We start from the raw sequence: 24894 nt of genomic DNA on the forward strand, positions 1-24894 counted from the left end.
ACAGGCTGCTGACTTTTTTAGCCACCTGAACCAGGATACTTCAGGAAGTCATAGGAGCACTTTAAAATTATGCCAGGACAATTGGCATAAACAAACTATCCAGACTAAGGCAGGATACTAAGAAGCTAGGAAAATTCCTTGGCAAGTGGAATGAAACTGAGACAAGATAGTTAAACAAGGCCAAGCAATTAATAGCCTGCTAATAAATCACAAGATCTTACCTTCCTTAACTAAGACACATAGGAACAGATGGTTTATACCCCTCCTTTCCAACCAAAGAATGAGTAGCTTAAATCACAATCAGGGAGAGAGATAGAGTAGCTTAAATAGAGAGAATGAGTAGCTTAAATCACCCTAGTCAGGGAGAGAGATAACAGAGACCCAATTGGTGCCATTAGTGCCAGCCAAACCCCAGAAAAGATGAAATCAGAGGATAAACTAAAAAAAGAAAATTAGAGCCAGACAAATCTAAGGTAAAAGTAAAACAGTGAAGCTAAGGGAAGAATGATCCCAAACTCCCCTATATGCTCATTTTGATGCATCGGCATATTAAAGAGCACATCTGGAAAGTTGTTGAATATTCTGTTCAGATCATCCCCTGAGACCTCCCCTAAAACTTCCCCCTTTGGGAGACAATGAGAACCCTCAAGACAAAGGACCTAGTGTGAGCTCCCTCTTGAGCAGGCCCACACTCCCTTTTCTCAGGTATGTACTTTTGCTTTCTTTCTCCTGAGCTCTAAGGGTCCTCATGAGACTTGCAACCAGGGGAGCAGCGGGCAGCAGCAGCTTGCCCCAGGCTAACTCCCTGAACCGGTCTTCAAGGGCCCTCCTTTTGCCTCTATAACTTCCTTTACTGAGTTCACACAGCCCAGTGTGTCTCCCTTCTGTTACCATTGACTTCGCGTCTGGCCTCTAGGCTCACTTCTGTTGCTGTGATCTTGCCTCTTTTGTCTTAAGCCTTTCCTTTGTTTCACTGTCCCCAACTTTAGTAAATGTACTCTCAAAATTACCTGGACTCGTGCCACAAAATCTTTGCTGCTCCAAATCAAGAAGCCACACATTCCAGACTGTGCTGGAGCAGACCAACCTTAGTCCTGGCCCCTCTCTGGTGACAACACAAATTGAAATGTGAAGTCCCCTAACCAGACAGCCCCATGGCTCCCTTCCTCCAAGTCTGCTCGAATACCATCATCTTATTAGGGAGAATTGCCCTAACCATTATATATGACATAGTATCCTCTGCTCTCCCTGCTTTTCATGCCTCCCATATCTTGCTTTATATTCCTCAATAACATTTATTACTAATATATAACAACAGAAAAGTTTTCTTAATAGTCTCTCTGACCTTTAAATGTAAGTATCTTCAAAATATTAAAAGAATTATTAATTGATCATGCCTAAAATTAGATCAGGAAAAAATTAGATCAGGAAAAAAATTGCTCACGTAACATTTCTAGTATACTACAATCTTACTACCTCCACAAAAGATGTTGAATAAAAAATACAGTTATAAAGTAACCTTACTAAGTAGGTAAATATTAGAATTTATCATCAGGATGGTAGGAAAAATGGAAATTTTCAAACAAATAATTTAGCACCAGCTTGAAAAAAGAAAAGTTCACTGCCTTGAAGAGTTGCTAGGAAGATTAAGAGAGAGAACTTGGGTAAAGTGCCAGGTGCTCACAAATTAAGCACTCAACAGACATGAGCTTTTGTTACTTGAGAGGCTGCTCACTCCACTGCTGAAGATACATGACCCACATTTTCTGCAATAAAAGTACATAAAAATACAAGTATTTCTAAAAATAGATATTCTTTTTTATTGATTTATTGGGGGTAACACTGGTTATTAAAACCTACAGGTTTCAAGCATACAAGTCAATACAACGATGTATGATTTGCACACTGCATCGTGTGTCCACTGCCCCAAGCAAAGTCTCTTTCCATCCCCCCTGTTGTATCTCCCCTTTGCCCACCCCCATCTTTTCAAAGTGTTTTCTCTATACGAAAAAAGGGGCCTCTCTATATTACATTATCCCCTTTATCTCAAAACAATAAATGACAACAGTATGTCTGGGGGTATGTATACATACATGCCTTTACATATTTTAAACATATTTGAAGTAATCATGGAGTCACCTATCATCAAAGAAAATATTCAATTTGAAAACTGGACTTTTGTAAGAGAAAAATAGAAAGTAAATAGTAACTGTGACTTACTATGAGAATTTATTGTGGGTCAAAGACTCTTCTCAGCCCAAAGAGCAGTATTTGAGCCCAGGCAGGCATTCTAGAGTCTGCTTCCTAATCATTAGGCCAGCTGCCATCATCATTAAGTCTGACAAATGTTAAAGTGTTTTGCCATGGGAACAAACAACAACAGAAAGAAGAGGGTAAACTTCTGAGTAGTCCACAAGATGTTTATGGTCACTACACATATCATTACAAAATTCTGTAAAGAATCTGCTATATGTTAAAGTCTAAATTTTATAAATTAATCACATCAATGAGCTTCTATAGCATGTGTGCTCTTCTGGTTCCTACTTCTTGCCTATAAATTAGCCTGTGCTAGGTAATGTTTACTGATGTCATAGGTTTAGGGAACCTGGAGCATCTGCAGTGACTTCCTGAAGTCTCCTGGGCAGCAGCAACAGTGTCTTGACCTTGGGGATAAAGTGGCAGGGGCATGAACTTGAAGCCTACCTAGGACACACTGACTTCTGCTTCTTCAGCTTTTCCAACAATTTGACAAGCACCTAATTTCCTGTTTTAATTTATTTTATATTTGTAATTAGTTTCTGCGGCAGTTATTGGGTTAACACCTATCAGCCTGAACCCACCTTCTAAACTAAGCTTGTGATACTACAGCAGGAACTCCACAAACCATAGTCCTGATTTGGCATCAGGCTCCCTGCTAGATTCCACCAGTAAGAGAAGCAAGAGAGGATGCCAGTCTGGAGGTGGAAAAGAGACTTGCTCCTCCTATTTGCCTTCTGTGGGCTTTTTGCTTGAAGCTTCCTTGATAGCTACCCCTTCACTTTGGCAGCATAGTTTCTTTCTATAGCAGAACATGAATCCAAATTTCAGATTTTCCAACACTTGCAAAACTATCTTCACTGTCTTCCACCCTAAATACAGAGACACTAGAGTAGGGCAAGCATCTTGTTTTCATCAGAGATCTGAGTGTCAGCTTCAATGGACTCCTCTTTGAAATCTACATGTCTTAAAAATTCCAGTCTCTTCCCTCTGTCCCCTTAGCCCTAGCCACTGGTAGCTGCTTCCCTCAGTTGCCACCACAAAATACCTTAGAGCAGGGCAAACTATTTCCAAAAAGGACAAGCTGGTAAATGTTTTAGGGTTTGTGGGCACAAAGTATCTGTCTCAACTACTCAAGTCCACCATTGTAGTACCAAAGCAGCCATGGGCAATGTGTATGGGGATGGCTGTGTTCAAAATAAAACTTTGTTTTCAAAAACTGGTGCTGGCTCAGATTTCTCTTGAGAGTTGTAATTTGCCCACCTCTGCCTAGTATTTTCTTTTTATACTATCACTTGCCTAATTAACAATTCTATACTTAATTCACAACTCTATACATTTAACTACTCTGTTCAAATAACAGGCGTGGTATTTATGTCCTGATCATACAGGACTATCACAATTTCCTGCACCGTACCCTGACTGTTCCTATATCTGTTATCAAAAGTGGTTCCAAGAAACAGTTTAAAGATGGGAAACGACGATGAACTCTTTTACCTGCTTGGTTTTAAAGGCAGTGAGGATGGTCTTATCACCAGGGGGGAAAAGGTGCTGGCTGTCCAAGGCAAGCAGTCCCAGAATAGTTTCTTAAATGATCATCTTGATGTTCTTTCTTTGCCGTTCCAGTTGTCCTCCTGCCTCTTCCTTGGAACCCAGAGGTGATACTTACACTCTACTCTAGTATTATTTTCCTAACCCAGCTGTTTCCCTAGAGTTCTCAAATCCAGAAACAACTGGTCAAACTCTAAGAGCAGCAAATCATTACCAAAAAAAAAAAATCCAACTGATACAGACCTGTGAACATGAAATTAGCATTTATCAAAGACGACCTGACAGAGGCAGAAGTGGATGACTCAAATTCCACTTCTAGGCATGATAAAAACTGATATACCAGACTTGTAAACAACTAGAAAACTGGGGGGTGGGGAATGCCTGAGACACCTGTTTTTCAGACACTGGACAATAGGTAGTGCAGCACTATGATCCTTTGAAAAAGAGAAGTTAGTGAGGTGAGCCTTATGATAGCTGAGGCTTTCTACTGGAGCTACTTTTCAAAATGTGATTCAGGGAACAGAGACACCAGAAGAGTATGGTATTATAACTGATGAGAAGACAGAAATTGGAGCTAGAGAATGGTAGGTGGTTGGAATTTGCAGGGCAGCATACTGGAGAGGAACCACACACAGAAAGAACTTGAAGAATCACCTTGTATCTTTGAATAAACACTAAGTTATGCATGTGTAGGAGAAGACACCATGAAACTTGGGGGTGAAGGATGAATATGTATACATGAATGAATGAATGAATGAATGAATGAATGAATGAATGAACAACTATCAGGCCTGTAAGGTAAACATTCCCAGAACTCACACAAAATTGGGAAATATTTAAGTTCCAACCAGCCACAGTGTAAAAACTAGAGTAAATATACAGGATCTTAGGGGACAGCTCCAAAGAGTTTCATCTTGGTAGTAAAATTAAAGTAGTTCTAGAACAAAGGCTACTATAAACCCACAAGTAACTGTCTGCCAAAACTCAATAATCTTTAAAGCAAAATAACAGAATCCAGATACTTAAAGCATTAACAATAATTAGCATATGATAAAAAAAATTACTACATACAAAAAATGATAGAAAAACATGACTCAAAGCCAAGAGAAAAATTAGAAGATGGAAACAAACCTGGGAAGGATAGAGGAATGGAACTGCCAGAGAAAAAACTTAAAAGATTTATCATAAATACATTGAAGTATCTAAAGAAAAACATGAATATAATAAAAATAAGTGAAAGAACCAAATGGTTCATACATTATAGTTGGGAAAAAGTAACACAATTTTGACAGGTACAAATCCTATATGCTGCAAAGTATAAAATATTGTAAGAGAAGTTAAAGAAGACCTAAGTAATGAAAGCTATAGCATGTCCATGGATTGGAAATATCAATACCATTAAAATGTTAAAATGACCCACATTTACCTATAGATCTAATGTAACCTCCATAAATATTCTAGTAAGCTTTTCGGAGAAATCGATAACCTTATTCTAAAATGTATACAGAAGTGCAAAAATCCTAGAACAACCAAAACAATGTTGGGGGAAAAAGCAAAGTTGGAGGATTTCAACACTTGCTATAAAGCTATTATAATTAAGAAAATATGAAATTGGACATAAAGATAGATATATACATGAATAGAATAAACTAGAGTATAGGAATATAATCACACATATGTGTGATCAATCAATTTGTAATGAAAGTTTCAAGATAATTCTACATGGAACAAATAGTGTTTTGCACAAATAGTGCTAGAAAAACTAGGTACCCATATGGAAAATAACCTGGACTTCAATCTTTATACCATATTCTATGTACAAAAAAAATGGATCATAGACCTAAATGCGTAAGTTATAACTATAAAAATCCTTTAAAAAACATAAGAAATTTTCCCAATCTTGGAGTAAGTGCATATTTCTTGGAGCACCAAAGTTCTAATTATACAAGAAAAATATTTGATTTTAACAAAATTAAAATCTTCTTCTCCTCAAAAGATACTGGTATTAGTTTTCTATTGCTATGTAACATAGTACCACAAATCAATCATCTTAAAACAATGCTACTCCTAGGCATTTATCCAAGAGATAAATAAAAACATATATCCACCAAAAAAAAATTGTATAAAAAATTCTCATTGAAAATCACTGAAATGTCCTCAGCAGATGAATGAATAAACAAATTATGGTACATCCATACAATTTAATACTACTCAGCAAGAAAAATGAACTAATGAACATGCAGCAACAAAGATGACATCACTATAACTATGTTGAATGAAAAGAAGCCAGACAAAAGGAGTCTATTGCTTAGTTCCACTCACATAAAATTTTAGGACAAGCACAATTACTCCATTGTGATAGAAAGCAGGTATGTGGTTGCCTAGGATTGAGGAAGTTTGATTGCCAAGGTGCACAAGGGAACTATAGGGGATAATGGAGATACATTGTAAAATTCGATGACTCTTGTAGTCACAGACTCACCAGGTCTCTTTCCATGGGAACTAGGACGATGATTGAAAAAGAGTGGGCCCTTAAGAACTTGAATGAGGGCACCTGTATTAATTTGAATGGATCCAAATCCCTTGACCCTCAAATCCCATTCTCTCTTCTTTACCAGCAGAAGTAGACCTTCCTCATCTCTCTTTGAGGACAACCCTACACCATGCTGGAAGACCCTGTAATGACATTACTTTTTGTTCCAGATTCTGTTTTATGAAGCTAAACAAAGAGACTCCGCATGCAATGTTTCAAACTATAGAAATTTTTCACACACACACACACGCACATGCGCACAGAGGAAGTTTGTGGATTCTGGTCTTCACAGTCACACAGACACTAATGTAATGAAGCAGCTCCCTCCATTCTATAACTTCCACAGTGGTTCCAGCTGTGCCATTTGCAGTCAAAAAATATGGGAAGAGCTGAAATACCAGGGCAAGAGATTTCCTTTCCAATGGGTAATACAGAAATTTCCCACCTCACTCCTATCATATTCCACCGATGATGATTAAATCTCACCACCACGTCCAGCCATAGAGAAGCTGAAAAAATGTAGTCTCCACCACAGATGTTGGTAATAAACTTTACAAGATTTTGTTTTTATTCCTAAGAAGCCTTTCTATCAGTGATCATACATACTTATTTCATAAAACATTTTCTGTTGGAGAATTAACATTTTGCTTAGAAGAATATACTGTTACCAATACATCTTCCTTTTGATGACTCAGAAAAAATACTAGTGTGTGTGCGCATGTGTGTGTTTGTGTGTATTCAAGCGATTTTCAACCTTTTTCATCTCATGGCACAGATAAACTAATTACTAAAATTCTGTGGCACACCAAAAATATATTGTTCGCCAATCTGACCCCCCCAAAACAGGTATAACTTTGATTTATTCACACCAGACAGCTATTGTTCTATTAGCTGTTGTCGTTTCTTTAAATATTTTTTAAATTTATTTTTAGAGAGAGGGGGCAGGAAGGAGAAAGAGAGGGAGAGAAATATCAATGTGCAAGAGAAACATCAACTGGTTGCCTCTTGAGCAAGTCCCCAACTGGGGACTGAATCCAAAACCCAGGCATGTGCCCTGACCAGGAATTGAACAGGCAACCTTTTGCTTTGCAGGACAATGCCCAACCAACTGAGCCACACTGTTCAAGGTGGCTATGGTCATTTTTTTTTATTTGACAATCTAAGGTAAAATGTCAGTGCCTCTGACTACTCAGGTACTGCACGTTCTAAAAATTCTTGCAGCACACCAGTTGAAAATCACTGGTGTGGTCCATAAGTTAACACATGTTAGAAATAGGTACTCTTCCATCCAAATATGTAACAAATCTCCTATTTTTCATAATTTGCTTAACCAATTGTTTCTTATAAAATCTCAGCAAAGTTGTCTATAGGTCTCTATTCATATACATGTATATATATTTCCACTGTTGCCATGTTATTTTCTCTATATTATTGCAGCAGGAAAACAAACGCTCCCCAAATGGCTTGGCACCTTTTGTCTTTTACTAACAAATATCAAAAGGCAATTCTTATTATTCAATAGCTAGCAGTAGGTTCTGTGAAAGTCCAAACAATAGCTGATTTGAATATTACATGTTTTTTTAATTGCTAATAAAACTGTTGATTTTTATTCTCATACTTAGGATTCTTACTTTTTAAAGTCCCACTAATTCCAAAATGGTTTCATATTGTCACAGCTTCTATTTGAAGATACCACATAAATCTAGGGCAAGATTCATGATTAATGATAGTAGGCCTGTGGGTAATTTTGAAATTTGCTTGACTTGTCATATGTGATCCTTGCTCTAACTCATCAAGTAGCCAAAGGAAAACTTTAACTAGCACACAGGTCAAGCAATGCCATGTTGTTGTGGCTTCTGTTTACAGTTCCATTGTTATTACCTCAGTTCCATTTTTTTCAAAAAATAGGAAGCCCTATTACCTCAGTTGTTATTACCTCCATTCCATTTTTTCAAAAAATAGGAAGCCCTTTAAGCCATCACCTTATGAGAGTTGGTTAAACCAAAACTAAGTATAGTCCATAAGTCCATTTAGCCAGTACACGTAAATGGCAATGTTTTACAATGGGCTAAAAGCAAACAAGAGCCAGAGACCCAGCGTTAGCCCTTCTGACACGTGCAACTCCGTGCCTCCCTCCTCCCCCTCCCCACTCCTCCTAGCCCTGCTTCTGGTCAGTATGCCAGAAATAAGGACTGAGTGTGCCAACGGCAAGCCACATATTATTATCAGTAAAGCTGATTTCTTAGTACCTTTTTTAACCTAAAAAAAAAGAAAACATGTTTTCTTTGGACATATAATCACCTAGTGCCCCCCTAGGGGGTGCAGCACCACACACCCAATCCTTATTTCAAAGACCACTGATCTCATCTGTATCTCAGAGCATGGACCTTATTTTGGCAACAGCTGAAAAACTCAACAGAGATATGAATCCAAATTATTTATAAGCATTTGGAGTCCTAGCCTACACATACTTATTGGTCAAGTGAAGGTGACAAGTGCCAGCTCTGGGACTTGAAGTGAGCCCCTCCATTCCCCTCACATTTATATGAGCAATAAAGTCAGGGAAGCCAGGCCCAATGCTTCTGGGTCTTGGACCATTTCCTCTATCACTGTCTTCTCTGCTTCACCATCAGAGCCCAGTAACATTAAAAACTCAAATGAGAGCTTCGCTAGAACTTACTATATACCTAATTTATTGCCCTGGCACTTTGCTTTTACTCCACACCCACCAAGTGAAATTTTACTAAGAATAGAAATGCTTTTAACCAAATTAAAGAATAAGGGGGGAGAAGAAGAGGAGGTAGAATGGGAGGAGAAGGACTTCAGTCAGAAATATGGAGTAACCCCTCTGAGTAAAGAACAGAAAAAGTATATAGAAAATGCACGTCTGCTCAACCGATGCTGAATACATTAAAGTCATTGTACTAAAGGATGTTCAATACTGGATAAGAAAGAAGCATTCTTAATGGGTTACCACGGGAAATCAGGCTCACACCCATAAAACATTCTGTTTGGCTTCACAAATCACCCCTTGGCCAAGGTAAACCAAATGTCTCAGTCAGGGCTGTGCATGCTGTACTGCTATGCAGAATCAAAGTCCATCTCTTGGATTCCAGAGAATGCCTGGTATAAGAAGAAAATACAGGCTCACTTCTGAGTCACCTCCAGAAAAAGAGGTTTATTTTAAGGCTGTGGATGCCTCAGAACCGGAAATCATAAAGAAATAAGAGGGCTCTGGGTACAGACACCCTAGGTGGCCTCATCCAAGGGCCCTGCGCACTTCTCTGCACCGCACTCCACTCTGGTGTCTACCAGCTGCAGTTCGGATTCCCTCCTAATGTCGGCTTGCCCTCGGCCCAGCATAGTAGCAGCTGGAGCCGCTGCCTCATCAGCATGACCTTTTATGTAGAAGTTCGAACTGGTAACTGGAAAATTTCCTTAAGTTTGTCCATTTACTCCCTTCAAACATTTATTGAGTACCTAATTTGTGCAAAACACTGTCCCGAAGGTAAAAATGCCCAGTGTAAGAAAATAATTCAGACTTTTGCTCCATGGACCTTATGTTCTAAGGAACTAAAGGGTTAAAAGCAAAATATAAAGTATTTCACAAGGAAAAAACAAACAAACAACCTGACTTAAAAGTAGGATGAATTTTTTTCTCTTACATGATATACAAAGGACTGATAAGTACCTGAAAAGATGCCTAACATCACTAATTATTAAGGAAATGTAAATCAATGCACGATGAGATACCACCTCACACCTATCAGAATGCTATCACCAAAAATATTTTTTTTAAATGTAATAAAAGAAAAGAACAGTGTTGGTGAAGATATGAAGTTGGAACATTGTGCACTGCTGCTGGGAATATAAAATACTCTGGCAGTGCCTCAAAGAGTTAAACATAAAATCACCATACAATCCAACAATTCTACTTCTGAGTACAGTATAGTAAAAAAATGGAAGGGTCTCAAAGAGATATTTGTCACTCATCTTCGGAGCAACATTATTCACAATAGCCAAAAGGCAGAAGCAACCCAAGTGTCCGCTGATAAATAAATGTATAAAAAAATGTGGCACATGCATACAATGGATGATTATTCAGCCTTAAAAAAAAAGCAAATTCTAACACATTCCTCAATGTGGATGAACCTTGAGGACATTTTTCTAAGTGAATGAAGCCACTCACAGAAAGACAAATGCTGAATGATTTCACTTATATGATACACCAGAATACTCAGACCCACAGAGACAGAAAGTACCGTGATGGTTACCAGGAATTTGGGGGTAGGAAGTGGGGAGGCTGTTTAAGGGGGTGCAGAGTTCTGTGAGATGAAAAGAGTTCTAGAGATGGATGGTGGTGATGACTGCACAATACGAACATATTTAAAACCACTGAACTATACACTTAAAAATGGTTAAGAGGGTAAATCTTATGGTACCTTTTTATAATCCTCTATTATATTATAATATATAGTATTATTATAATTATTGTATATTTGATATATAATTTTATATATATGATACACATTAGTTCCAAAGGTGAAACGTTCTGTAGGGGGAAATAGAGGCCCATGGGGTAGGGAGTGCTGGGCAATGAGAACACTGGGGAGAGGAAGTTTCTGCAGGGGCCCAGAGCACAGGAGCATCAGAATCCAGGAGAGGAGGGATGACCTGAGAGTTCTGGGCTTCCTGCTGGCAGAGACACAAATGGAAAAGCGGCACATTGAGATAAATCCTGAAGCCCACAAGCCAGAGTGGGGATATTTAGCCAGTGGTGCCCTGAAGGCACACAGACTCTGCCTGAGTCCTGCCTTTGCAGCCCTGAAGAGGGAGAGAGTGCCTCGGCCTTCACTGACGGATCCAGGGCCTCGCCAATTTGCAAGTTCAGAAATCTCCATATTATACTTCTGCATTTAAAATGGTAACTAACCTTGTCTTGTCATCTGTGCCTAGCATTGCCATTTAAATATTCTGACTAGAACCGTGTGGTGGGTGCTTGCCAGTAACAAGCCCTTGATAAAAGTGCTGACAAATAAGTTGCGTTGTTTAGCTCATATCTTCATATTAAGCCACTTCCCAGATCACTGGTCACCCGCTAAAGGGCTCCTTCCCCTGGTCTCGTCAGAGGCTCTAGGCCCCGATGGGGTGGGTAAGGTCTACACTGCTCAGAGAACCATGCCATGCAATTCTGTATGAGCTGGTGGCGATCGATCAGGGAATAATTGGTCAGGGAATAATCACTGTAAATGTATCCTATTGCTATATAAATTTAAGCAACTCCTGACACTTGAATATTATCTTTATCTTCAAGTTTGTACTAAAAAGAAAACCCTACAAGACTCCTTGGTAACCAACATGGGAATTAACTATTACTACTTAACACAAATCATAACCAGAAGTTAAAACAGATGAAAACTACCCCATTTTTAATGCAAAATTACAATTCTAGTTGAATAAAATTGAGTATTGTCACATAGCAATGTTCTGAGTTTACTATTTTTATATTTAAAGATATGATTTTATCATCAATTCATCAATACAGAAACACATAGTTTTACAACAGTTTAGTAAAAAAAAAAATCCTGGTAATCAGTCATAGTGGGAAAAAACAAAGACTTTCATTACATCAAATGCAACTTTTAAAAAACTACTTACATCCAAAGAATCTTCCTTCAATAGGATAAGGGCCATATTCTGTGATACCAACCGGCAGGAATATCCTAAGTAAGAGAAGAAACAGCACCCATGAATTTATCATTCCTTCCATGACTTAAATGTTTTTCAATGGTTGTTTGAATTCAGTCTCCTTTGTTTCATCTTTCTTATTACCACTTAAAAGCTGTTGGCTCATTCAAACGAGCTGAGCAAAAGTGCGGGGTAGAAAAGTGATGCTTAAATTGATTTTGGTTCTTGCAGACAGCTTGAACAGAATGGATCAGGAAGGTCTTCATAACTAATGGCTAAAATAAATACTTGTCAGTTTTCTGTGGATCTGTCTTTATCCTTGTATGACATTAGGAGAAGCCTTGGGTTATCTAAAATGACTGCAAACACTTTAGGACGACAAATGAAATCTCATGGTGCTCCTGTATCAGCATGAACTTACCTATCATATTGAGATGCCTAATTTGCTTTTTTTAAAAACCAGTACTTCTCGCAACAGATTTCAAAGGAATACTATTACATATCAAGGGAGTTGCTTTACCTACCAAAAGTTTAAAGCAATGTCTATGTCAAGATTACACCTGAGTTTGTTTGTTTTTTTAAGTTTGTTTTGGAACAAAATTCCTATCAACAATTTCCATCAAGTTTTTAAATAAAGTTATCTCTATAAATGACTCAAGATACTGTTTTCTACCTTCCTCCCGGGAGCTGCACATATTTTCTGTGAGGTTCTTTCCTACTCAGGCTTTACAGTCCACCTGAGTCAGCTGCCGGCACCCCTCACCCCCTACCCTCTGCCTCCCCCACCCCCCTCCCCCTGGCTCCACAGACCGTGGCGAGCGCTGCCAGACTCTTCCCTGTCAAATCCAGCAAATCCCAGGACCAGGGTGTCTGTCAGATCACTAGTCTTTCTTTCTTTGTTTTGTGTTGTTTTTAGGATTTGTCTATTGTTACTCTATTATAGCTGTCCCAGTTCTTCCCCCTTCCCCCTCCTCTGCCCAGCCTGTTCCCTCTCCCCCACAGTCCACCCCCATACCGTTGTCCATGTCCGTGGGTCATTCACCCATGTTCTTTGATTAGTCCCCTCCCCTCAGTCTCTCTTTCAAATCACCCTCCACCCTCTCAGTGCCCTCTCAGAGCTGCCATCAACATGTGCTTTTCGCCAACCTCTATCTCAATTTGTCTTGTTGAGGCAAAAAACAAGAAAATATGTCTTCCACTTAGAAAATTGGACCTCACAACCAGTTTTTTCTCAGCACCTTAAGATAACACACCAATGATTACAGAAAATGAAACAAATCATTAGCACACAGAATTTCAGCCTTGGAGCAAGTACATGTGATAATCTCAAGAAAGGGCCTTGCCCTGACTGGTGTGGCTCGGTGGACTGAATGTTGTCCAGCAAACCAAAAGGTTGCCACGGTTCAATTCCCAGTCAGGGCACATGTCCGGTTACGGACCAGATCCCTGGAGGCAATAGGTCAATGTGTCTCTTGCATATCGATCTTTCCTCCTCTCTTTCTCCCTCCCTAAAAACAAAGAACATCTTCTTTAAAAAAGAATGTGCCTTAACCAATGCTGCTCCTAAAGCCAGGAGGAGCCAGAACCCCCCTTCGCAGAGCAGCTGGCACATCCATAAGCACAGGTGCTACATTAAACTGGAAAAGGAGACAGGCCCTGCAGAATGGCCAAGTCGCAGAACTGCTGCATTCACAGGCTCAATCCCCCTCAGCAGGTCCCTTTTTATCTGGAGGAAACCCAACCAGAAGGCACACAATCACACGCAAGACAGACACGAATTAAGAAAAACCAAAACTTAGGGTTTTTTTTTTTTGGTGGGGGAGAAACAATAAATATTTTTATTTATTTGGGAACATATTAAGTATATCCTTCACTCTCATTTGAGGGGAATATTTTGGAAATCACATCAGAACACAAATTTTAAAGCACAAAATTATGGCTTTTGCCCCAAATGTTATTTTTTAAAGTAATAGCATAAAACTATAGCCCAGGCTGCTAACCAAAGTCATCTCAAGGGAATGAGGCTATTTCACTTGTTAAAACCACCATGTATTATTTTAATAATTAAAATAAGCTGAATAATTTAAAATAGTGATACCACATGGGGAAATACCTGCTAAACCTCTAAAACAAAACAAAAAAAGGAGGGGGGAAGAAACATGAAACAATTTTCTATGCATTTTCAAACTCATTCAAGTGTGGATTTCAACAATAGTGATGAGTAAAAATAAGAATTTCCCAGGATGCCAGTAAAATTTCTGCATGGTAAAACTAAAATAATTAAGCCCTTTTTTTCCCATTAAATTTTTACAAATGTATTTCTCCTTCCTATAAAGTCTTAGATTAGGTCCAGAAGGGATGTCTATATATTTTTTTCATTCATAAAAGGGGATATTGCAACTTTAATCACTTCCCTCTATGTTAGGCTTACTCTTTCTTTATCCCTGGAGACTTCCAACAACTTCATGCAGTCCAGACTGTTACAAATTTAGTATAACTGATGCGATAGGATTTGCTGGTAGTTTTTGATTTAAACAACAGCTGCAGAAGCAAGTTGTAATTTTTAAACCCTAGCTTGCTGTTTTGTTTTATATTTTTCAATTTCAGCAAAATGCCACTTGACAACTGAAGCTACACAAAGATATTGTGGAAAAACTAAGCACTTTTTTAGCCATTACAGTGAGAGAGATATAAAGAAAACCACTGACACTGTCATGAATTTAAATATACAAAACTGAAGCTTTCTGAGAAGGAACAGGTTGGTTTTCTTTTTTAAAAAAATTAGAAATTGAAGTGAGATTTTGCTTAGAGAATTATCACACAGAACACTTGCACTAGACAGACCATGGAAGATTAACACAGTTAATTGTGACTTAGCTAATGTGGCAAATCAAATTATGTCAATCCAGGTTTGGTGTGCTTGATTTCTAATGTTTGGGGATAAAATGAGATCAACTTTTGGAGAAGAGCCAGGTATGAAATGTCAATCCACACTTGTAAATTGAGATCAAGTTCTTTAATCTCGCAGTCTAACAAGACGACCATAAAAAGACTGAGACGAGAACCTCCGGGATTTCATTTCTCACTGCAGCTGAAATGAATGGCACACTGCAGAGGTCTTGGTCTTTCAACTGCCTGACTACAATCAACATTTACAGAAATCAAAATAGTACAGAGCTCATGGTGCTTAGAGCAGAACTTGATTTTAAGACAATAAAATAACAACTCATACTAGGAAATATTACCAAGCCAAATCTCTCAGATCTTGCAACCAGTGTCTTTTTTCTGAGGTAAACTTGTATTGTTAAAAATATCCAAATCCACTTTTTTTGGTGACAGTGTTGGAAGGATTAGGAACAATTTATCCTTCCTAACCATATATCCTAAAATCAGATTAATTAAGCTACCCATCTTCGAAACTCAACAAGGTTAAAAACCTTCCATAAATATGTTGCTGTTTCTAAATATTTTCACAGAGAAAGTGATCAATCAGTATTTGAGTGTGAGTGCATGAAGCATACTGTCACACATCAGGAATGGACAGTAAAAGGCGGTCCCCTTACTCTATTCCAGGTGGGCCCACACAGGCTCAGTGTGCAGTCCTTCCATCCCCTGGAGAACCAGGAAGTGAGGACTCACCCACCGAGCCACACCTGGCACCATTTCCCTGCAAACCTTTCAGACGCATCTCAGGAACATTCCATCACATGTAAGAACACACTCAGCCTTCCCTCATGATCTTCCCCCCAAACTGGACTATCATGACCCATTCTGTGCTTAGTCTTTTTTTTTTTTCTCTTAAACAATTTCTTAAAGGATCAAGTTTTAATCCTTTCTCATCTTTGAAGCCTTGTCTGGTCTTTTCCAGGTCACATATTTCACCTTCTGGTAGGTAGATTTCAAGTGTGGCAGTCACTTGCTCAGATTTTCAGCACTCTCACACCTACGTGACCTAGGCTAAGTTGTCTGATATTTCCCTGCCTCAGTTCTATCCTTGAAAAGGGGATGATGCCTATCTCAAAGGGAATTAAACATAAAAATTACACAAAGGACTTAGCACAGTATTTGGCACACTATACCTAACATTTACTGAGTAACTATTATTAACTCCAGTCATGCTTAATACCTACATTGTGTAAATTACTACTTTCTCATCTACTTCACTCTCTAATTTGTCTCATAGTTAACCTATTCTCTGTTGGGGAATGTAAGTTCCCCAGACCAGCAGAGAACATCAGGAAACAATGCTAGTAGTAGGTGATCAAAGAAATAATACCTCTGACTTCTGGGAAAAATAACACCAAGACTACGAATGCCACCAAACAATGGCAGGCTTCACCTGAGAAGGGGACTTGTCTTCCTTTTAATGGGAAAGGCAATCTATAGGTAATAATAGGATGGGCAAGCACCAGATTCACTCACTTTAAAAATAATAAGTTTCTAAGACTATAAGAAGTTATTTCAAAGTTTCAAATGATGACTAGCAAAATGCAGGGGGAAGGGCAGCAATTCCAACTCAACATGGATGACAATGAAAGCTATTTGCAACTTCCTGACTTTAAAGTAGAACACACAGCTTCCAGCCAAGATGGAGGCATAGGTAGATATGCTTTACTTCCTTGTGCAACCAAAAGAAAAATAACAACCAACTTAAAAAAAAAACAAAAAAAAACCCAGAACTGCCAGAAAATTAAACTGTATACAAGTCTGACAACAAAGGAGTTAAAGAAACATTCATCCACATTGGCAGGAGGGGTAGAGATGGGCAGTGGGGGTGGAGAGGACAAACAGTAAGGCAGCAGCTAGAGAACAGGACAGGTGAAGTGGTGGCTGGTGGACAAGGTGGTCTCACATTTGCGCAGATAAACCGAGAGAAATAACTGGGAAGAGAGACAGACCATGCAACCCAGGGTTCCAGCACAGGAAAATAAAGCCTCAAAACCTCTGGCTGTAAAAAGCTGTAGGAATTGCAGAAGTGGGAAAAACTCCCAGCCTCACAGGAGAGTTCACTGGAGAGACCCACAGGGACCTAGAACATACACAAACCCACCCACCTGGGAATCAGCACCAGAAGAGCCCCAATTTGCTTTTGGGTAGTGATAGAAGTGCCTGAAAGTTGGCTGAGAGCCCAGCAAGTCATATTGTTCCCTCTCACACCCCTCCCCCACATACAAATTACAACAAAGCAATGCGAGCTGCCTTGTCCTGGCAAATACTTAAAGCTCTGCCCCTTACAATGTTATAGGTGTACCGAGACAAAGAAATGTGGCTCAAATGAAAGGACAGATCGGAACTCCAGTAAAAGAACTAAGCAATGAATACACTGCCAACCCAGCAGATGAACAGTTCAAAACACTGGTAATCAGGATATTCACAGAAATGCTTGAGTACAGCTACAAAATAAAAGAAACAAAGTGAAATAAAGAAAAATATACAGAGAACCAAAAGTGAAGAGAAGAAAACCAGGAGTCAAATCAATGATTTAGAACAGAAGGAAGAAAGAAACATTCAACCAGAACAGAATGAAGAAACAAGAATGCAAAAAAAAAAAAAAATGAGGAGAAGCTTAGGAACCTCCAGGACAACTTTAAATGCTCCAACATCAGAATAATAGGAATGCCAGAAGAAAAACGGGAAGAGCAAGAAATTGAAAACTTTTTGAACAAATAATGAAGGAGAGTTTCCCTAATCTGGCAAAGAAAACAAACTTCCAGGAAGTCCAGTAAACTCAGAGAGTCCCAAAGAAGTTGGACCCAAGGAAGCACACACCAAGGCACATCTTAATCACATTACCCGAGATGAAAGATAAGGAGAGAATGTTAAAAGAAGCAAGAAAAAAGGAGACAATTACCTACAAAAGAGTTCCCATAAGACTATCAGCCGATTTCTCAAAAGAAACCTTCCAGGCAAGAAGGGGCTGAAAGAAGTATTCCAAATCATGAAAGGCAAGGACCCACATCCAAGATTGCTCTATCCAGCAAAGTAATCATTTATAACGGAAGGGCAGGTGAAGTGCTTCCCAGATAAGGTCAAGTTAAAGGCATTCATCATCACCAAGCCCTTATTATAATGAGATCTTAAAGGGATTTATTTAAGAAAAAGAAGAAGACTAGAACTATGAATAGTAAAATGTCAACAAACTCACAACTTTCAGCAACTGAACATAAAATTTAAAAAAAAGATACAAAAACAAACTAAGCAAACAACTAGAATAGGGATAGAATTACAGAAATGGAGATCAGGTGGAGGGATATCAGCAGGAAGGGGGATAGGGGAGAATAGGGGAAAAGGTACAGGGAATAAGAAGCATAACTGGTAGGCAGAAAATCAAAAAGGGGAGGTTAATAAAAATGGAGAAGCCCAAGAACTTATATGTACGACCCATGGACATGAACAAGGGGAGCAGGGGTAATGCTGGAGGGAAGTGAGGTGCAGAGCAGAGGGGGATAAAAGGGAGGGAAAATGGGACAACTGTAATGGCATAATCAATAAGATATACTTATAAAAATAAAAAATAGAATGGAACCCACACTAGGATTTTGTTCTCATTCATCCTACATGCATTAGAAACAAATTACAGGTTGTGAAAACTTAACATCTATTGTCTAACAGCTTAATAGATGTTTTATTCATTGGTGATAAGAAAATGACCACGCAATTCACAAAGGCTGCATCTGAGATTTCACTGTAGATTAGCTGGTGCCAAATTATTTAGCTAAAAAAGGAAATTGCCAACTGCTTGAAACACAGCTAGTTAGCATAAATGCAAGTATGGCACAGCAGGAGTCTGGCATCACGCCAGCTCTAAACTACCTAAAACCCACAGGCAGGATGACTGTCTATCTACATAACGCTCCCTGGCTCATAAAGGACACAAAGGTACTGGAACTTAATTTGACTAAATATAGTTGTTTTCAAGGCATGAGCTAAAAGTTACACTTTAAAAATAAACTCTCAAACAATGACCAATAGACAGATCACACACTAAAGACAGCCAAGAACCCAAACACACCGTATGTCATCTCTAATGTGAACTCGCACTGAACGCACCGCTAAGGATATGTGGTACTCTTAAAATCTTCGGAGTCAACAATCACAAGACAACCCAATTTCAGAGATGGCAAAATATTAAATAATATGCATCTTCAAATAGATGTATCATTCTTTCCCTGGTCTGCTAACTCAAATTTCAGGGAACAGATGTTGCAAAAGCTATGTGAATTTGTTTAAAATGAGCCCTGCACCAGAAGTGAAGAACCCTGAGACCCAGTATTTGTTTGGTCATTAAGCAGAGTGCAACCTTTGTAAACTCTGAATTGCCCTCCTGAGCTTAAGGCTACTCATGTGTAAAAACTGAAGAGTGTGTCCAGAAAGCACACCTAGCACATAACCTGGCACTCAGCAGACACACTATCCATTTGTCCTCTTCCCCTTATTTCATCTAGGAATAGAAGTGTGAGACACTTGATCTTCTTCCCAAATATCTTCTGGGTACCCTAAAGCGCACATAGAATGTGCTACAGTGTACAGAATATCCAGTCAGTATGATGGGAGGCAGATGGATCGTGGTTCATACTACCAGGGATGTGAGGCATGCGTGGCTATAACACAGGCTCACAACCTAGACGATCTGTAGCATGACCTTGTGCCGCATGGGGATGTTGCCTGTGGTCTGACACCAATGAGCCTAGTGAAATATCTGCCTGTCTATACCTTTTGTGTCCTGTGTAGGCTCAACAGATATCCTGAGTCAGAAAATGACATTTAATCCCTCAGTATCACCTAGGGTTGCCAACTTGAGTTCTGAACGCAATGTGAAAAAATAATTCAGATGCAGTTTTTCCAAAGAACATCAGTGCCCTAGCTGTTGAAAGCCTACTTTGTGACACCAAGACATGTCTCAGTTCTACTGACACACTAGCACAAATGAAAGCAGAGAAAAGCTCCAAGATAAATACAAGACTTTGGCCAAGTTATCAGCTTATAAGTAGGAAGCATCACCTTCTAGTAGTCTTGAGCATTCGCTAAAGAAGATCAATTTTTAAATATCTAATGAATGTGAGTACTTCTGGAACCAAAATAAAAAGTATCGTTACACATTCTTTGAAAAAAAGTACAAAATAATACTACTGTTATTTGTATACTGGACAGGTATCAATTAACTCATAAGACTCAGAGAAACCTCTCTGTGTGCAAGAAAAATCTCCTTTGGGGAATAAGAAGCCATTTGTGTTTCCTGGGTTAATTTGCAGCCCTTTGCTTTTACTTGTTTTATTCTAAACTTGGCGAGGCTCTGATAAGATCAGATAAACACAAGGAACAAGCAGGCAAGGGCACATGTGTGTTGCCAAGGGCAGGGCGATCTGGCTAAGGGGCAGTGAGATGGCCGCTCCCTTTCCTGCTTTCTCACCTCTCAGGCAAACACTAGAAAGCACTCATGGAAGTTAAGTCTGGGGCCAGGGACATAGTAAGGCTATTAGGCTCTGGCTGATGTGGCTCAGTGGATGGAGTGCCAGCCTGCAAGCCAAAGAGCCACTGGTTCGATTCCCAGTCAGGGCACTTGCCTGGGTTGTGGGCCAGGTCTCCATTAGGGTGTGCTCAAGAGACAACCACATACTGATGTTTCTCTCCCTCTCTTTCTCCCTCCCTCCCTTTATTTATTTACTAAAAATAAATAAATAAAATCTTGTAAAAAAAAAAGGACAAGAAAGGCTGTTAGTCCAACAGGTACACTCAAGATCTAGTAAATTTAAAAAGCGTATCACTACAGTTCGATTTTAACTGGCAGGAGTGACCTCCTTTCATATTGCTCTGGGAGAACAGAACACACACACACACACACCCCTAATTAAGTGTTTCAAGGAAGCAGTCAACTTTATGAGCTCTGTAAGAGCCCTAGGAACCACAGATCAATAGCCATGTTTATGTGGGAAGTTATATCTGAAGGACTAATATATATTCATATAGAGAGACATTATAACAAAAGCAAATGTATTATCTTTCATTTACAAAAATGTTGCCTACATCACCAAAGGGCTACGAAAAATAGGGTTTTATTTTGTATTAGTAGTGATGGGTCCTCACAGAAATTTCATCATACTTTTCTCCAAAAACTTGTATTTAAGAGACATCTAGCACAGATTAATGGACAAAGTCTCTAACTGATGCTTCAGAGGCTGCTCATGTGACTTTAGCATCAAGGAGGTTGGGAATCCAAATTGCATTTCATTAGCTATACCCTTGAGAAGAAATAAGTAACGGATGTTGTCTATTTTTCTAAAGATGAAATTCACTCCATATGGTAGGTATGGTCTGCAATCAAGGTTAACAATTGAGCTGATTCAAAAGAGAAGTTTTAAGGAAAGGGGCACCATGGATTCCAGGGTGGTACTATTCCAGAGCGACTACTCCGAGCAGTACAACCATTACTTAAATCAGATGTTCTAGTATGTTTCTTTCTGAAGTGATCTGTGACAAAGAATCTATTTCCATAAATACATTGTAAATCATTTGGTACTTATATGTTCATTTTATCAAATATGTACCACAGCTTGTTACTCCATAAGGGTGGCAGAAGTACCAGACAATTTTTAAATAATTCAAGTAATCAAAATTGGATTCTGTTTCATGTTTTAAATGTACCTCTTTAAGACTGATGAAGTTACTTGGACTTAAATTCCTTTTCTCCGATTTTCATATCTGCAATACTTAGCAAGCAAAAAGGTTGCCAATCCAGATGGGGAAGGGGAAAATACAAGACTCTTAGAAAAATCTATTTATTGGTAAAATCATTAAAGTGGTCACAATTATATAAAATAACTGCAGATTTGAACTTAGTGAAAACATGCTCTTAATCTCTTAAGACATGCTTTAGTCTTAAGACTAAAATTTTGTAATGAAAGAAATAAGAAAATCAAAGTCATCAACTCCTAAATTTATATCCCATGCAAGTTTGTTTAATACTTTTCAGGATGATGTAATAGTTTTGTTACCATTGGTGTTTAGCTAGACATTGAGAAGGAGAGCAAAAAGACTAGACATTGATCTTATTACACTGGGAAGCAGGAGCCTGTTTGCTTCACCAGCAAGCTACAGCCTCTTCACACTCCAGGGGACCACAGCATTGCTCCACCAAGGGCATTCACACTTCTCCCTTCCTGCATCTGGTACCAGATTGTTGGGGGACTCAGGAGAGGTGCTAGACCATAAAGGCCTGTCAGTCTAACAGGGGGAAAGACCCTATCCAAAGCCCACAAAAATCTTTGGAAGTAGATTGGTCATTGGGAGAAAGCACCTGGACCATCCCAAACCCAAGCTCCTGGTTGCAACCCCAGGAGAACAAGGAAGTGCTTTCTCTTGCTTGTGACGCACAGTGACACAGTGCATGCACCTGTTCTCTCTGTGACCTCTAGGAGGCAGCCTGAATCCCGAAGCACAGCAATGCACCACAGCTGGAAACATATGCTAAGCTAGAAGGATGCTGGACTGGATTGTACTTTTTTCTATCTCTCTTTTTAAAACTGTTATTCAGTTAAAGTTGTCTTCATTCCTCCCCCCCTCACCATTACTCTCCCCTGCCCTACTCACCCCCACCTACCACATTCAATTCTCCCCTCCACTGTTGTCTTTGTCCATGGGTCCTTTATACATGTTCCTTGACAGAGCAAGGAATATAAAGAAAAGAATAAACAAATGGGGCTATGTCAAGTTAAAAAGTTTCTGCACAGCCAAAGAAAACATCAACAAAATGAAAAGGGAACCAACTGTATGGGAAAATATACTTGCCAATGATACCTCGGACAAGGGTTTGATCTCCCAAATATGTAAAGAACTCACACAACTCCACACCAGGAAGACAAGCAATCCAATTAAAAAGTGGGCAAAGGACCTGAACAGACACTTCTTCAAGGAGGACATACAGAGGGCCCAGAAACATATGAAAGGATGCTCAGCATCACTGGCCATTGGAGCGATGCAAATTAAAACCACAATGAGATACCACCTCACACCTGTCAGAATGGCCATCATTAACAAATCAACAAACAACAAGTGCTGGCAAGATTGTACAGAAAAGGGAACCCTAGTGCACTGTTGGTGGGAATACAGACTGGTGTAGCCACTGTGGAAAACAGTATGGAATCTCCTCAGAAAACTACAGATGGAGCTGCCTTTTGTCCCAGCAATTCTACCACCAGGATTATACCCTAAGAATCCTGAAACACCAATTCAGAAGAACCTATGCCACCAATGTTAACAGTGGCACAATTTTTTTTTGTTTTGTTTTGTTTTTTTTTTTTAATTTATTTATTTTTTTGAATTGATTATGCTGTTACAGTTGTTCTATTCCCCCCTCCATTCTCCTCCACCCTGCCCCCCCAACCCCACCATTACCCCCCTTTAGTTTATGTCCATGTGTCTCAAGTCCTTTAGGTTCTATATTTCCCAAACTATTCTCGCCCCCCCATCTATTTTCTATCTACTGTCTATGCTACCTGTTTTCTGTACCTTCTCCCCCCATCTCCTCCTCCCATTCCCCTGTTGCTAACCCTCCTTGAGATCTTCATTTCTATGTTTCCACTCCTGCTCTAGCTGTCCTTTTAGTTTGCTTTCGTTTTAGGTGTGGTTGTTAATAACTGTGAGTTTGTTGTCCTTTCACTGTTCATGTTTCTTTAACTTCTTTTTCTTAGATAAGTCCCTTTAACATTTCATATAATAAGGGCTTGGTGATGATGAACTCCTTGAATTTGGTCTTATCTGAGAAGCACTTTATCTGTCCTTCTGTTCTAAATGAAAGTTTTGCTGGGTAGAGCAATCTTGGTTGTAGGTCTTTAGATTTCATGACTTGGAATATTTCTTTCCAGCCCCTTCTTGCCTGTAAGGTCTCTTTTGAGAAATCTGCTGACAGCCTGATGGGGACTCCTTTGTAGGTGATTGTCCCCTTAGCTCTTGCTGCTTCCAGAATTCTCTCCTTCATTTTAATTTTGGCTAATGTAATTATGATATGCCTTGGTGTGTTTCTTCTTGAGTCCAACTTTTTTGGTACTCTCTGGGCTTCTTGGATTTCTTGGAAGTCTATTTCCTTTGCCAGATTGGGGAAATTTTCTTTTATTATTTGTTCAAATAGTTTTTCCACTGGTGGTTGTGTCTTTCCCCCTTCTGGTACCCCTATAATTCGGATATTGGAGCGTTTAAAGATGTCCTGGAGGTTCCTAAGACTCTCCTCATTTCTTTGAATTCTTGCTCCTTGACTCTTTTCTGTTTGGCCATTATTTGCTTTCTTCTGGTCCACTGCATTGATTTGAGTCCCAGTTTCCTTTTCATCTCTATGGGATTCCTGTGGAATTCCATTCATTTCCCTTAATTTAGCCTCCATATGTTTCTCTAATTTGTGGCTGTAATCCACCAGATCTGTGAGGAAGGTGATGACCAGTGTTTTAAACTGTGCGTCTGAGAGTTTTGCTATTTCTTCGTCATTTAGATTTATCTCTGGGGCTTTGAGTTCTGCCTGCGACATTTTTGGTCTGTTCTGGCCCTTTAAGTGGGACAAGCGGCGCCTTGGAGTCCCAGGTCGCTGGGTTGTGACGCTGTATGTGGGGGCGTGGTCAGAGCGGGAAATGGCGCCACCGCCGCAGCCGCCGGGAGGTCCCACCGCTCACTCCCTCACTCGCGCGCAACCAGGCAACCACAGTCAACTCGTTGCCACCGCCTCCCCACTGTGTCGCTCCCCCGGTGGGCTGCTCGGTGGCTCACTAGGTCCAATCCTGGGTTTGGAACCCGCGCGACTGGATTTGCGTGTCTGGATTCCGCGCCCGGTCAACCGAGCTCTCCTTTGTAAGTCCTCACCCGACGCCGGTTTCGCCCCTTAC

The 24894-nt window shown here is 39.6% G+C and overlaps 1 protein-coding gene across 2 annotated transcripts in view; it reads right to left on the minus strand.

The window, feature by feature from the left end:
• Positions 1–24894, minus strand: part of ATP8A2 (ATPase phospholipid transporting 8A2) — a 580506-nt gene that overhangs the window by 367339 nt on the left and 188273 nt on the right. For both annotated transcript variants that reach the window (XM_053672924.1, XM_053672925.1), the window contains exon 24: positions 11999–12063. In XM_053672924.1, coding sequence (XP_053528899.1) covers positions 11999–12063 — 65 coding nt within the window. The remainder of the gene's footprint in view (positions 1–11998; positions 12064–24894) is intronic.

The sequence above is a fragment of the Artibeus jamaicensis genome, unplaced genomic scaffold, assembly GCF_021234435.1.
Source record: "Artibeus jamaicensis isolate MK-2021 breed Jamaican fruit bat unplaced genomic scaffold, CSHL_Jam_final contig_793, whole genome shotgun sequence".
In the NCBI taxonomy this organism is placed as follows: domain Eukaryota; kingdom Metazoa; phylum Chordata; class Mammalia; order Chiroptera; family Phyllostomidae; genus Artibeus; species Artibeus jamaicensis.